The sequence below is a fragment of the Rattus norvegicus genome, chromosome 11, assembly GCF_021556685.1.
Source record: "Rattus norvegicus strain SHRSP/BbbUtx chromosome 11, alternate assembly SHRSP_T2T, whole genome shotgun sequence".
Lineage (NCBI taxonomy): Eukaryota > Metazoa > Chordata > Mammalia > Rodentia > Muridae > Rattus > Rattus norvegicus.
Window position 1 is genome coordinate 92916562 of NC_141544.1, and position 13634 is coordinate 92930195.

A 13634-nucleotide genomic window follows, 5' to 3' on the forward strand; every position below is an offset into this window, starting at 1 on the left:
TGACTTTTCTTTGTTGTTATTCCCTAAACAGTGTACCGTGAGCTGTGCAGCATGCTTGTTTTGTGGTTTATTGTAAATAGTTGGGAAATGAAGATTTGTATGGGGTGTGTGGAAATACTGCAGTGTTTTATCTGCCAGACTTTGAATGTGTGAGGGGTTTTGTTAGGCTGGGGGCATGGTTTCCCAGAGGCAATTCCACCCGGATTCTGAAGGACAACTCCTCAGCCTTTTGGACTTCTTGGTATTATATAACGTCTCAGATTCTGTTTATTCCGTTTCCTATTAATAAAGCAGGAGTGGGAGGTTTTGTTTAATTGTATGTAGGTAAAATGTAACTGGGTGGAAGGTAATTATGGCTCATGAGGGCAAGTATTTACTGTAGTCTGTGGATCTGTCTTGTTGATCTTAGCACCTCTTCTGTAACAGTTTGCTTTTCCATTTGGCTTGAAATTTTCACACTGTATACACAAGAAGGACGATCGTGCCCAGAATACATAGAATTCCAAGCAGAACGGGTTAGAGCTTGCTGCTGTCTTCCTTGCAGCTGACAGCCCACGATTTTCTAGGTCCCCCTCCTTCACCATCCTCATCCACTTGGCAAATTCTCTTTCCCTTGTGACAACTCTCCCGAATGGGATCGCCGAGTCTTCCCCACTTCTGGAAAGCAGACAGACCTGGAGGATGACCCTTAGCTGGAGTTCCTGTACCTCTGGCACAGTTACCCTCCCGCGGGTTTAGCTGTATTTTCTGTAGCTGTCTCCCTCATATACTGAAAAGCATCTACTGCAGGCCGTGCTCAACGATTCTTTGCCTTGCCTTTTCCTCCTAAATTAATTGGGGTGGAATGTGGCTGCCACAGACAGAAAACTTTCAAAGACTGTGAATTAAACAAAGGCTAGTGATTTCTCTCACCGCGATCCGGAGTAGCTGCTCCGCAACCCCGTGACTGTCCTGCGGTCCTCCGTACATACGTTCTACCTCTTGGTACAAGAAGGATATTTCCATCCAGCTAGCTCACCCGCATTCTTGCCAGGAGTAGGAAGAAAAGAAAAGTAGGAAATTATGTCCACTGTTTTCCAGAAACCTTCCTCAAAGATGCACAAATCAGATAGAGAACTTGGTGCCTAGGGCAGACTGTACTGCAAAAGCATACTGGGAAATGTAGTCTTTGTTTTGGGCCACCCTGGATCCAGCTAAGAAGAAGGTGTTAGAAGAATGGATGTGGATGTGGCTCAGTGGTTAAGAGCAGTCTCCAGAGGTCCTGAGTTCAATTCCCAGCAACCACATGGTGCCTCACAACCATCTGTAGTAAAGAGAGAGAGAGAGAGAGAGAGAGAGAGAGAGAGGAGAGAATAGAATAGAATAGAATAGAATAGAATAGAATAGAATAGATGTAATAACTAGCAGCCCTGCCTCATGTCCTAGACAGGTTCTCCTTTATCTTTTCTGTTTTGGAAGCATGAGAAATTGAAGGGAAAGCTGTCCTTTCCTGTTATGCCTGCCTCCTTTGTACCTTCATCCACCACCCTCTCAGATCCTTTACATGGTAGTTGTGTATACCTATCAGGTAACTCTGTACTTGTGATATCATGAACAGTTAGTTCAGAACTGGTTACTAATTTTTCATGATCAAAGTTAGAGCACAATGGGGGAAAATAATATTGCCTTAAAATGGGTTTATTTTATCAGCCCAACACTTAATTGACAGTAGACATTTCATTGATTGAACAAATAGTGAAAATTCTGTGGTAAGAATCTGTATTTTTTTTTTAAATCCATCATAGCTGTTCAGTGGTTTGTTAATAAAGAAGATGACAGAAATTTAATTTTGGTTAATTTGCTTTATGAATTTTTTCTTTTAGTCCAACTGTAATCAGGGAAGTAAGAAATGGACTCCAGAAAGCTGGATCAGACCACACGGTTAAAGCCATTGTGATCTGTGGCGCAAACGGAAACTTCTGTGCAGGTAACTAAGCGTCTCCATCTCTCCTTACCCCTATACTCAGACTACGCCCAGCAGTGCATCGGCTGTCCCTGTGGGTAATGACTAGGGGGACACTGGAGTGGAGGCGAAAAGCATCATGGGTGATGGGGCATATCTGTCCCAAGAGAGACCTAGACAGGACTGAGCCTTTGAAGAACATTTTGTTAGTAGCTGCCTCCTGCTGTAAACTGGCTGATGTGCGTGTCTGCTCTACATACGTCCCTTCTATTCTGTAAGAGCTTGGGCCAGTCTCTGATATCCTTACCTCGTCGTCTCTGCCTATAGAGTAGGGCCCATAATTTCTAGCGGAAGGAGGTTGTGTGAGATTAAGTGCTTTAGCTGAGTACCTTTGTAGGTGTCTGTACCCAGAACTTGTGCAGGAAGCGCGACTGTTTATTCAGACAGCCCCGCCCCCAGTGACCTCAGCACTGCTTCTCTGGGTCTGCCCAACAATGCACAGCACAAGTATCTAAAGCGATGACTCTTTTGGTGTAGTCTGTAGCACCTCCTTCTTTCCCCGCCCTTTGGCGGAAGTCACGTGGGAATGAGGGTCCAATAGCAGAGCTCTTCAGTGTTTGTAAATGGTAGCCTGGGAGTACGCCAGTTCCTGGGGTCAGGATTAAAAACAATATAAAAATACTGGCCATAAAATCACTGCTTATATTGCCTGCTCAGTGCCGTAGAGATTACTCACTAACCAAAAACAAAACAGTATGTTTTTAAACATTTTAATGCTCGGCAAGTCCAGGTGAGGATGGCGGAAGAAGAGACAGATTAAATTAATCTCACTAGACTCTGAAGCTTGCAGCCGTGACTTGAAGCCTGACAAGGGTCAGAATCATGGGGAGCCCGATTTTCTGCATGAGGAGAGGTGACAACCGGAATGTGATATAACTTGTGGGCTGAATAATGTTGCTTTAAGGAAGTTATCAGAAATGGTCCACTTTGATTAGTAGACACGCGTAGGATGGTGAACCTTCAAATAGGGCAAGGCGCCCTTTTCCTAAACACATCAGCATGGTTACAAAGATCAGTCGGGAACCGGAGCAGAACATTTGGGGGTACAGTGTTATGAAATAAAAAGAAGAGGCATGCAAGTAGTTGGGGACCTGGCAGGCCCGTGACAAGGTGTCCCCTGAGCAATCGCACCGTGAGACAGACCTGGCGTAAGGGGGAGTTACCTGGGGGAGGGGAGAGGAGTGAGGACCCGGAGAAGGGGCGGAGGCAGACATTCCTACACATCAAATACGGTTAAAATTAAAGAAGAGAGGGAAAGCAAAACCAGTGCATTTGCGTGCAAGGGTCCTCTCCCGTGGCCTCAGCACTAAGAAGGCTAAAGGAGGAGAGTTATGAGTTCGAGGTCAGCCTGGGCTATATAATGAGCTCAAGGCAAGTTCAGGTTACACAGTGAGACAGCCTCAAAGGAAGAGAGCCAAGGGGGTAGGGGCGGGAACAAAATAACATCCAGCATGACACAGTCATCGCAACCACATGTTCTCAGCCGCTGCAGCCATTCGTACTGGGCCTGCACAAGATCGGTTCTATCCTTAGACAGCTGTGGTGGGGGAGGGGCACTTGGGCCCTGCCTCTCCCTGCGGAACTACTGACCTCTGGTAGATGCTGGGAGAGGGGTAGTCATTGCCTTTCGTTGTCTATCCACTGCTAGCCAGCAGCCTCTAGTGGAAAATTCCAAGCCCATGGTAATGCAGATGGTTCTAGCTAAACTTATGGAAGCAAAACACAAAGGCATGGATGTGGGAAAGGGATTTTGTGGAGAGTGGGTGTTGTCAGGAGTTGGGGGGACGTAAGAGAGGGTGAGGTGTATAAAACTGTCAAAGAACAAATTTAATTGTTTTAAGAAAGCTGAAAAACAAAACAAATGGGTAACATCAAAGATGCTAGAAATATGAATTATGAAAAACTGTATTTACTAAAAGTGAGTTAAAGAGAAGCAAAACCCAAGCAGTTGTATAACCTTTAAAGAAAGGGAATCAGAGTCGTGTGTGGTGGCACAGGCCTGTTATCTTAACTCAGGAAGTGGAGGACCCCTGACCTGTACGATGAGTTTCCTACAGCCTGAACTCCATGGCAACGCCCTAATAAATCAAAAATCAAATCAATTGGTAATCAGGAAACTCACAAAATAAATTCTAGACCTAGGAGGCATCATTGGCAAACTCTCCTACAAATTAAAAATTACGGCTCCAACTTTACCAGAAGATTCTAGGAAGGAGAGAGGTGGAGCCTGGAAGCTTCTCCTGGTTAGTGTTCTGAGGCTGCTGTAACAAGTTCTCATGAGCTTTGATATATTGTATTTAATTTAATTGTTGCATCTCGACCAACTGGTTAATAACTCAAAACGTTAAATTTCTTACTGGGAATGCAGAGGATCACACTAGGTAAGGGGTTGGTAGGAAACCTAAAGGACATGGGGTGTGGGACCGGCTGTGCAGCTCATGGCCTGGCGTATTCATGTGATGTGGGCGAGGAGGGAGAGGAATGAAGCAGGTAATAAGTTGAACACAAACTTATCTTTTAATTTAAACGTTTTTTTTCAGTCTGGAGACTAAACCCAGGCCCTATGCATGCTATATGGCACTATATGGCCAGCCCTGGAATAATTCATTTTCAAAGAATAGATGACACCCTATGGAAACACTGTTAGGAATTACCTGTTCTGTCTGGTAAAGACAAAAATAAGGTTTCACAGTATGTTCTCCTTGTTGAAAATGCATACTGAACTTCAAGGAGTCAAGATAGGTATTGAGACAAAAAGAGCAAATTGCACTTGCAGCCATAAATCCATTTACATAGGCGTGGGAGGACTAAGAACTCAGCAAAGCTTCATCTCTGCGATGGCATTTAGGTGGTCCTTCGTGGTGGTTGTTGTACAGGTTTTACATTTTTATAATCCCTGCATCATTTTTATAATCCAGAAAGACAAGCCATGTTAATTTTCTTACTCATAAGAAATCTATCGGGGGCTGGAGAGATGACTCAGTGGATAAGAACACTGGCAGCTCTTGCAGAGGACTGGGGTTTGATTCCCATTCACACCGTGGTGGAATGGCCACTCACCACCATCGGTAACTCCAGTTCCAAGGAATCTAGCGCCCTCTTCTGACCTCTACAGGCACTGCATGCATGCATGCTCAGACATACCATGCAGACAAAATCCTCATACCTATAAAACAAAAATAAAGAAATCATTTTAAAAATGCTTTCAGGGGCTGGAGAGATGGCTCAGCGGTTAAGAGCACTGACTGCTCTTCCAGAGGTCCTGAGTTCAATCCCCAGCAACCACATGGTGGCTCACAACCATCTGTAATGAGATCTGATGCCCTCTTCTGGTGTGTCTGAATTTACAGTGTACTCATATACATAAAATAAATAAATATATCTTTAAAAATGCTTTCAGGAAATCTATCTATGCTAAACTAGTTACTGACATAACACATAGGCAATTTGCCTTTTACAATGCCACCTTACACTGTGATGGTCTGTGCTCTTACTGAAGAAAGGGTTATATTCTTCTAAAATAGGTTGGTGAACAGCAAGAGGCACTGATTCCCAAAATGATTGACTTGGTAAAGAACCTAGTTCTTTATTCTGAGCTTTTAAAATTTCCACAACTTAATGGGAGCATAGAATTTGGTTCACCATAAAGATTGGATTTTTCTCTCATTGCCTTCTGTTTATAGTCTGAGAACAGAGCATCTCTCAGCCCCAGGGCATCTAAGACTGGCTGGGTCCCCTCGTGTTAGTGATCAAGGCTCAGTCCTTCTGAACCACTTTTCCTTGTCCCTGTCTCTTTAGGTGCTGATATCCATGGCTTTAGTGCTTTTACCCCTGGCCTTGCATTAGGAAGCTTGGTAGATGAAATACAGAGATACCAGAAGCCGGTGTTGGCCGCTATCCAAGGTGTGGCTCTCGGAGGAGGACTGGAGCTGGCCTTGGGCTGTCACTATCGGATTGCCAATGCAAAGGTAAGAGGTGCCTAGGGGTGCAGTTAGGGTGGGCCCTGCCTTCAGTGCCAGCTCAAAGTGCGGTTATGCCTGTGGCTGATGGCTTGGAACGGCTGACAGTCCTGTGCGCCTTGAGTGCTGGTGCCCCCTTTTCACAGCGTTCCCTGGGCCTTAGGTTCCAGAGTTGTTCTAAGGACGTTCCACTGGGACTGGGCTCCACCACTCTGCACTTTGATTGGTTGTGGTTTTCTATAATGGTCTTCAAGAGTTACAAAGAGATGCTTCCTTGATGAGGGTTGAGGACTACACTCATCTGGGGATTAGGGCAAATATCTGGCTGGTGGCTGTTTTCTTCAGTAAAGTGGTGCTTGTAGGTTCCCCCTCCAAGATCTTCTGACCTCATGAGCCATGTAAGTCGGCTAGGTCTCCAGTTCCAGGAAGGACTGCCCTTTGATGAGCAGGCCTTATGTCCAGTTAGAGAGCTGCTGGTTACCATGAAGGTAAGGGTGCTGCCACTGCACTCGTGGTACTTGCTTTGGTTCATGGGCTTTATAGTTGGCTTACGTGGTTGGTTGCTTCCTTCCTTTGGAAGCTGTGTACCAAGTAAGCTAGTCCTCAGGGAGGCTTTTAAGTCAATTCCAGCCTTGTAGCCTCTGGGGCCCATTTCCAAAGTGCATAATGCCCTCAGCAGCAGAGACTTCCCGTCCATCTCTGGGAGGCAACAGAAGGCAAACAGTAAGACGCGACAGTGTGCTGGGAGCCTCTTGGGTACTCATGACCAATCGCTCAAACAGAGACCTCTCATGCCTGGTGGGTTTTTGTTTTGTTTTGTTTTGTTTTGCTACCCTATGGATAGCATATGTGTTAAATACCCCTTGTGGGTAGCATTGTCAGCTCAGATGGGAAAATGCCATTTAAAACATATAAAAGAAAAAAAAAACATATACGTAGGGCTGGAGAGATGGCTCAGCAGTTAAAAGAACTGAGTTCTCTCCCAGAGATCCTGAGTACAATTCCCAGCAACCACATGGTGGCTCACAACCGTCTGTAATTGGATCTGATGCCCTCTTCTGGTTTGTCTGAAGACAGCAGCAGTGTACTCATACACATGAAACGAATAAATAAACCTAAAAAAGAAAGCCATATTTGTATTCGTAGATACAGATTCAGATGTGTTATATGTAATCTTAGGTAGAGAGATAATAGCTTGTGACTCTTTCAGACATTTTGACAGCTTACCCTCTTCCCTCTTTCTTCTGGTTTTTATTCCCTTTCCTAATGAAAACTCCCCCCCATTGTTACTGTTTTCCCTTGAGAACTACTTGTACCCTGATGGTCCCTTCTCTATTGAAAACTGTGAAACACGTCATGGATACACGTGCCGTCCTTGGCAGCTCCCAGGCCAGGCATCTCTGCATAGTTTGAGAGCCTGTGCTGCCAGACTGAGCGCCTTGTTTTATTATACTCACTTGCAGGCGGCAAGTGGGTTTCATCGTGGCTTACGTTCACATCCCCAGTGGCCACTGATACTTACTGAGCACCACTGGCCACTCATGTCCTTTCTTTGGGGTGTTGTTTGCTCAGATAATCAGCCCATTATCAGTCAGTTGTCCTTTTATTGTTAGGTTGTGAGTATTCTTTGTAGCTTGGAGATGGGAGAAGCTCTGTATCACTCTTTCTCCTCCTCTGGGTTTTCTTTACATTCTGATACTTGTGGGAACTCCGAGAGCCCTAGAGGCTACTTTGTTTTCTGTGACATGTCACTGTGGAGTCAAAGGGGAAAATGTGCCCAAGCAAGGGTGCGTGGAAAGACAGGGATTAAAGGAGACAGCAGACACTGTGCATGCCCTCTGGACACTGTTGCTGATTTCAGTGAAACTGTTTCTTATGGGTGGGATGTCAGGAGCGTGCTTGTCTACTATCTCATTTCACCGTCTCCTAAGGTGGGGGTTCTTCCTTTAATGTTTTGTAGGCTCGTGTCGGCTTGCCAGAAGTCACACTGGGGATTCTTCCTGGTGCAAGAGGAACCCAGCTTCTCCCCAGGGTCGTTGGAGTTCCTGTTGCTCTTGACTTAATTACCTCAGGTCAGTGGCTGTGATTTGGATCAATGTGGAGAACTAGGTCAGCATCTAGGCAATCTTGTCTTGGTCACTTACCACCCACCTGAGTTCTAAAGAGGCTACTTTAGCTTCTCTGACTCCAAATTTTGTCATCTGTGAAATAGAAACAGTAACTCTCCTGAGCACTTCCCAAATGTTTCTATGAGGAGCCCACATGAGACATATTACAGTTTATCCTTTTATCCATAGAGTACATGCTCATATAGGAACATAATAATCAGACCTGGTTTAGAAAGTTTAATGTCTGGGGCCGTGGGTGTAGCTTAGTTGGTAGAGTGCTTGTCTAGCATTTGTGAAACTTCGGTTGACTCCTTGGCATAAAACCAGGTTCCACAGCATAAAACCTGGTGTGGTGATTCCTGACTAATCCTAGCACTCAGTAGTTATAAGCAGGAAGGCTCATTTTCAGCCATATAGTGTGTTGAGGGCTAGACCTAGCGACAAGGAAGGGAGGAAGGAAGGAAGGAAGGAAGGAAGGAAGGAAGGAAGGAAGGAAGGCGGGCAGGTGGGCAGGTGGGCATAATAGCCAAAAGAATTAAAACTAGAATTTTCAAATTTAGGTACCAGTGACTGAATTATTCATTTTCAAGGTATTAAGATAATAGTTTAAGTGAAAGTTTTTCTTTTTGAATGGGGAATTGAACTAAAAACGTGACTTTCCTTTGAGACAAGGTTGGAAGACAGAATGTGTACGAGTACTTATTCCAAACAAGCATGGTTCATTGTGAACCTGTGGGCCATCTTTCCTCTCACCATGTGCACAGTAGCGGCACCTACCAGAGGGCGATGCAGATTGGAAACTGTGCTTAGGCCCCTCTTAGAATTCCCAATTCCTTAGCTCCAGCTGTGTTCTAAGATCAAGATCCCACTTGCAGATGACAGCCTAGTGAATGAGCAGTTAACATAGCAAAGGTGCAAATTCTGTTATTTTAGCAAAAAGTTGTGCTAGCATGTAATGGATTTCTCATCATTTTAAAAATTATCTGTTCAGAAAGCTTTCTAAGGTTCCTAGTTTTAATTTCCAGTATAGTAAATATTGACAGATACAACCTATGTGATAGTAGATCTTTAATTCCTAAGGATATAAATGGGTGATGTTTTAGAACTAATATTAGAGATCTGTATGCTCTGATTAAAAACCGACAGAAAAGCAATATGCGTGTGGGCCAACATAGAAGCCATCAGTCTATACGGATTAAAAATAGCTTTGTCCTTTTAAAAGAGGCGTGTGGAAGGAAAGTTAGAAAAACTCGATGTATTGAATTCAAGTTCATTCAAACAGTCCCATCACCAACCGTTTAATATGAGTGTATTTTAAAACGGAAAGTATTCGCAGTGGCTTCAGTTTCTTCAGAGAATGCTTGGAATTCAGAATTCTACGGGAATTCAGTGCACGTGAGACGGGCTATTCAGCAAAAGACAAAATAGAAACAGAATCATAGAATATCTGAGGGAATAAAAGTGGTGGGTTCTAAGTTGGTAAACCCTAAGGTTTACAGAATTAAGTCAGTGAGGAAATTGAAGAAACTAGTCAAGAAGCCAGGGGTGCCCCAGAGAAAAGTCAGGAAGAAAAACGACTTCTTAAACAAAGAGAATTGAAGGGAACTTGGCTTGGGTTTTTGCCCACAGCGTGATTCACGGGATGCCGCTAGCTTTGCCCACGGCACTGACTCATGGGCTGCCACCATGCTAGCCTCATGAGAAAAGAAGCAGAAACTCCCAGATGGACAGGTTTTGACTTGTGTAGCAAAGGCTCGGTGAATAGGGAGACACTGGTCCAGTAACCCACGCCTGTCTTCTGGAGTAGATGTTGCGATCTGGCGGCTGGGTTGGTAGTTGATTTTAAAGTGATAGCTCAGAAACGTTCCATGGAGACCTTGAAATTTTAAGCTTTGGAAAAAATCTTGAAGAGATTTGGAAAGAAACATGGCAATGTCAGATGTGTGGGAGGTGCTCCCTGCTCCGGTCACTCTGGGGTCTCCCTACGGCTCATCTTCCAGCGCTATTGGCTCACAGCTTTCGAGACAGAGGTCCGGTCCACACTGCGTGTGGCCCAAGAAAGAATGATTCTCAGCCTGGCTGAGGCTTTGGGTTGAGCCTGCAGGGCCTCCTTGTGTTTACTCCTTAGTAATTTGGATCAGAATTAGGCTTGTTGTTAAGGCATTAGTAACTGAAAACACAGCCATAATATTCTTTCTGTGAGTCTCAAGAGCTTGGTAAGAACCAGCCCCTGCGTAGGCAGCTCTCGTTTCCCCATCTTGTTGCCCCAGGGCTCCGAGTAGTGCCCAGGTTCATTTTCAGTGCCTTGGTCTTTTTGCCCTGCCCAAGCAGGCTCACTTTGGCTCGCCCAAGAGTCTACTGATGACACTTGACACCTCCTCAATAGAGGAGGTTTGGACAGCTGTTGGTGTAGCAGTTGCTGACCCTCTGCAGAGCTCTGATTCCAATAAGCTTGGGATTAGGGGCTTCACATCCCTGCCCGGACATTGAAGGAGCAGTTGTTGAAGTGTCTGCTTCCTTGGACTCTCCATAGAAAGTTCCTGGTTTGCAGTAGATACAATGTAGATATCCTGCGTTCTGTTGCTTTCCTCTTCTACTACACTCCAAACCCAACCATTTCTCCCACTTCTGTAGAGACACACAGGTTATACACCTCTATAAGGATCTAAAGAGACCACTCAGAATCACTCTTTTACTCAGAATTACCGTGGTAAGCATAATCACCTCCATTATCAGAGATGAAATCGGAGTCCTTGTACAGTCCCTCGTTTCTCTAATAGTAAGAATCAGAGCTGCCATTTGAATTCAAGCTTCGTGGCTACATCTGTAGTGCAGTTCAACCACTACAGTCCGGCCCCAGCATGGTGGTGCACAGGAGTCAGAGACAAGCGGATCTCTGAGTTTGAGACCAGCCTAGGTTATGCGTGGAATTCCTGGGCAGTCAGAGCTACACGGTGAGACCCTGTCTCAAAAACAAATCATCAAGTACACCAGTCAGGTCATTAGGCATTTCACGTACCAGTTGGTATCTCCAGAAATGGCAACCTTCCCCACCAGACAGAGCAACGCCCCAGTTTGTTCTCACACCGTTCTTTGATTTCTTTTATTCCCTTTTGCTCCAGGAAAATATCTTTCAGCAGATGAAGCACTCAGGCTTGGAATTCTGGATGCAGTCGTGAAGTCAGACCCAGTTGAAGAAGCCATCAAATTTGCTCAGAAGATTATAGGTAAACAATAATAAAAAAAATAGTGCAAGATCAGGAACATGCTAAGTGTGCATTCTACTAAGGAACCCCGTAAGTGGCTGATGGGGCCTCCATGTAGTAGAATGCAGCTTCAACGCTTGGTACATTGTATCAGCTAATGAAAAGAATGTTATTTTAGGTGGTGCTTTGCAGACAGTATAACAGAACAAGGTAGGGTGGGAGAGAAGGTGTATATGCCGAGAATGGGTATGCGTGCCTGCTGGCTGTGCCTGAAGCTTCCGGGAGTGCTCCTGGGCAGAGGAACTGCATTTGTGAGCTTTGGGCATTTTATACCCTGTGAGTGTTTTTCTGCTTGAAAAGTAGAATTAAAGTTGAGACAGAGGAACAAACATGTGAGTGGTTGGGATCTGCACAGCTCTCAGAGACAGCATGGCCTCTGGAGCTTCTGCCCCTGCCATCCCTGCAGACCAAGCGTGCCTTTAGCACCACTTACTCATAGTGGCTCACTGATTTTTGCTGTTGTTTTTAACTTCAAGCTGTGCCTTTAAATCTAGAAAAATTTGAAACCGTGGCTGAGGATATAGCTGGGAGATGAGTGCAAAGCCAGAGTTCAATTCCTACTAGCCTTCTTGTGAGAAAATCGCAACAGAAGCCAAATGGTTTGATAACTTCTATGGGAAAGTTTGTGGAGGCTGGAGCCCCTCACAGAGGCTAAAATTGCCTAAGAAAATACTCGTGAGGACTGTCGGGCTCCAGGCAGTATGGAGTGTGTGCTAGTCTCTTAGTGACAGAAGGCTTGTGGTCACTCCAAGGTGTGCCCCTGGCAGGGACCAATTTTTTTTTTGAACATCTTTTTTTATGGTTCGACTAAGTTTTGGTGTGACAGTGGCATTCACACTACAAAGATAAGGGGCACCAATGGGAAAATACCGCTGCCTTCTAACCGGGAGTCAGCAAGCCCTGCCCACATGGAGGCGTCCTACCTGCAGTGTTCTGCCTCTAGTGGTGCTCTGCCTCCCAGGCTGCTGTCACAGGTCTGTGGCCCTGTGCTCCAGGGAGGGCTGCTTAGCTTGTGGGCACTGACCTGGCTCGTAGCTTGGAACCGACCTAGCTTGTGAGCATCGACTTGCACAATTTGTTTGCAGAGAGTGCCCTAGGCCATTCTAGGAATGGGCCTCAAGTTCACACATTGATTTTTCTTAATATTTTATTTATTTATTATATAGGAGTACACTGTAGCTGTCTTCAGACACACCAGAAGAGGGCGTCAGATCTCTTTACAGATGGTTGTGAGCCACCATGTGGTTGCTGGGATTGAACTCAGGACCTCTGGAAGAGCAGTCAGTCGTCTTAACCACTGAGCCATCTCTCCACCAATAGCAGCTTGGGTTCCTATGGGAAGTTCTGTCCTTCTCTGTTTTTTTTTCTGCTTTGTGAGTGCTTTAGAGGATAAGGACCAAGGCCTACTATTCTTACTATGGTCTGTGGTGTTTATTCCTTTCAGCTTTTAAAGTTAACTGTAAACATTATAGTTTATAAAACAGAACGATGCCTGGTCTTAGCAACATTACAGTTTGTCCACTTGGTGGCACCCCAACCTCGAGCCATTGTCTGCTTTAAAACTTAGGTTGCCTATGGTTCTGGCTAGGGGCAGTTATTTGTGATGGTTTTAAAACTTTGTTGAGAAGAGTGTATGGAGGTGTGTAAACTTGCTTGTGATGTACAAATGTTTCAGCAGTGAGGTTCTGCCTGAGTGATAAGTGTTGTGTTGAGAGAGAGAGAGAGAGAGAGAGAGAGAGAGAGAGAGAAGCCAAGGATATGTTTGATAGAAGTGCAGTATGGTGAGGTGAAAGGGGGGCCTCTGTGGGCCCATGCCAAGCCACCCTCCCCACCAGCCACATGACAGTTTAGTATAGAATAGAGTTTATTTAGGGCATAGGAAGGGGAGTTGAGAAGGGAGTAGAGACAGAAAGGCGCATACACACATGCACACACACACACACACACACACACACACACACACAGGGTGGGGGACAGGGGGGAGGGGGGAGAGAGAGAGAGAGAGAGAGAGAGAGAGAGAAGAGAGAGAGAAGAGGGACAGGAGAGGAGAGGAGAGGAGAGGAGAGGAGAGGAGAGGAGAGGAGAGGAGAGGAGAGGAGAGGAGAGGAGAGGAGAGGAGAGGAGAGACTGGCCAGGAATACATGGAGAGGTGGGATAGGGGTGGGAAGAGAGGGAGAAGAGGCAGAGAGAGTAAGAGAGTAACAGAGAGGAAGGGCCAAACAGTGCTTTTCATAATAAACCAGGTGTTACCTGGTTGTTGCCTGGTAACTGTGTGGCGGAGACGAGAAGGAATGCTAAA

The 13634-nt window shown here is 45.4% G+C and overlaps 1 protein-coding gene across 1 annotated transcript in view; it reads left to right on the forward strand.

Moving 5' to 3' along the window:
* Positions 1-13634, forward strand: part of Ehhadh (enoyl-CoA hydratase and 3-hydroxyacyl CoA dehydrogenase) — a 33473-nt gene that overhangs the window by 8974 nt on the left and 10865 nt on the right. The window contains 4 exon segments of the mRNA NM_133606.3: positions 1863-1966; positions 5801-5970; positions 7922-8033; positions 11192-11296. Of these exon segments, the coding sequence (NP_598290.1) occupies positions 1863-1966; positions 5801-5970; positions 7922-8033; positions 11192-11296 (491 nt within the window).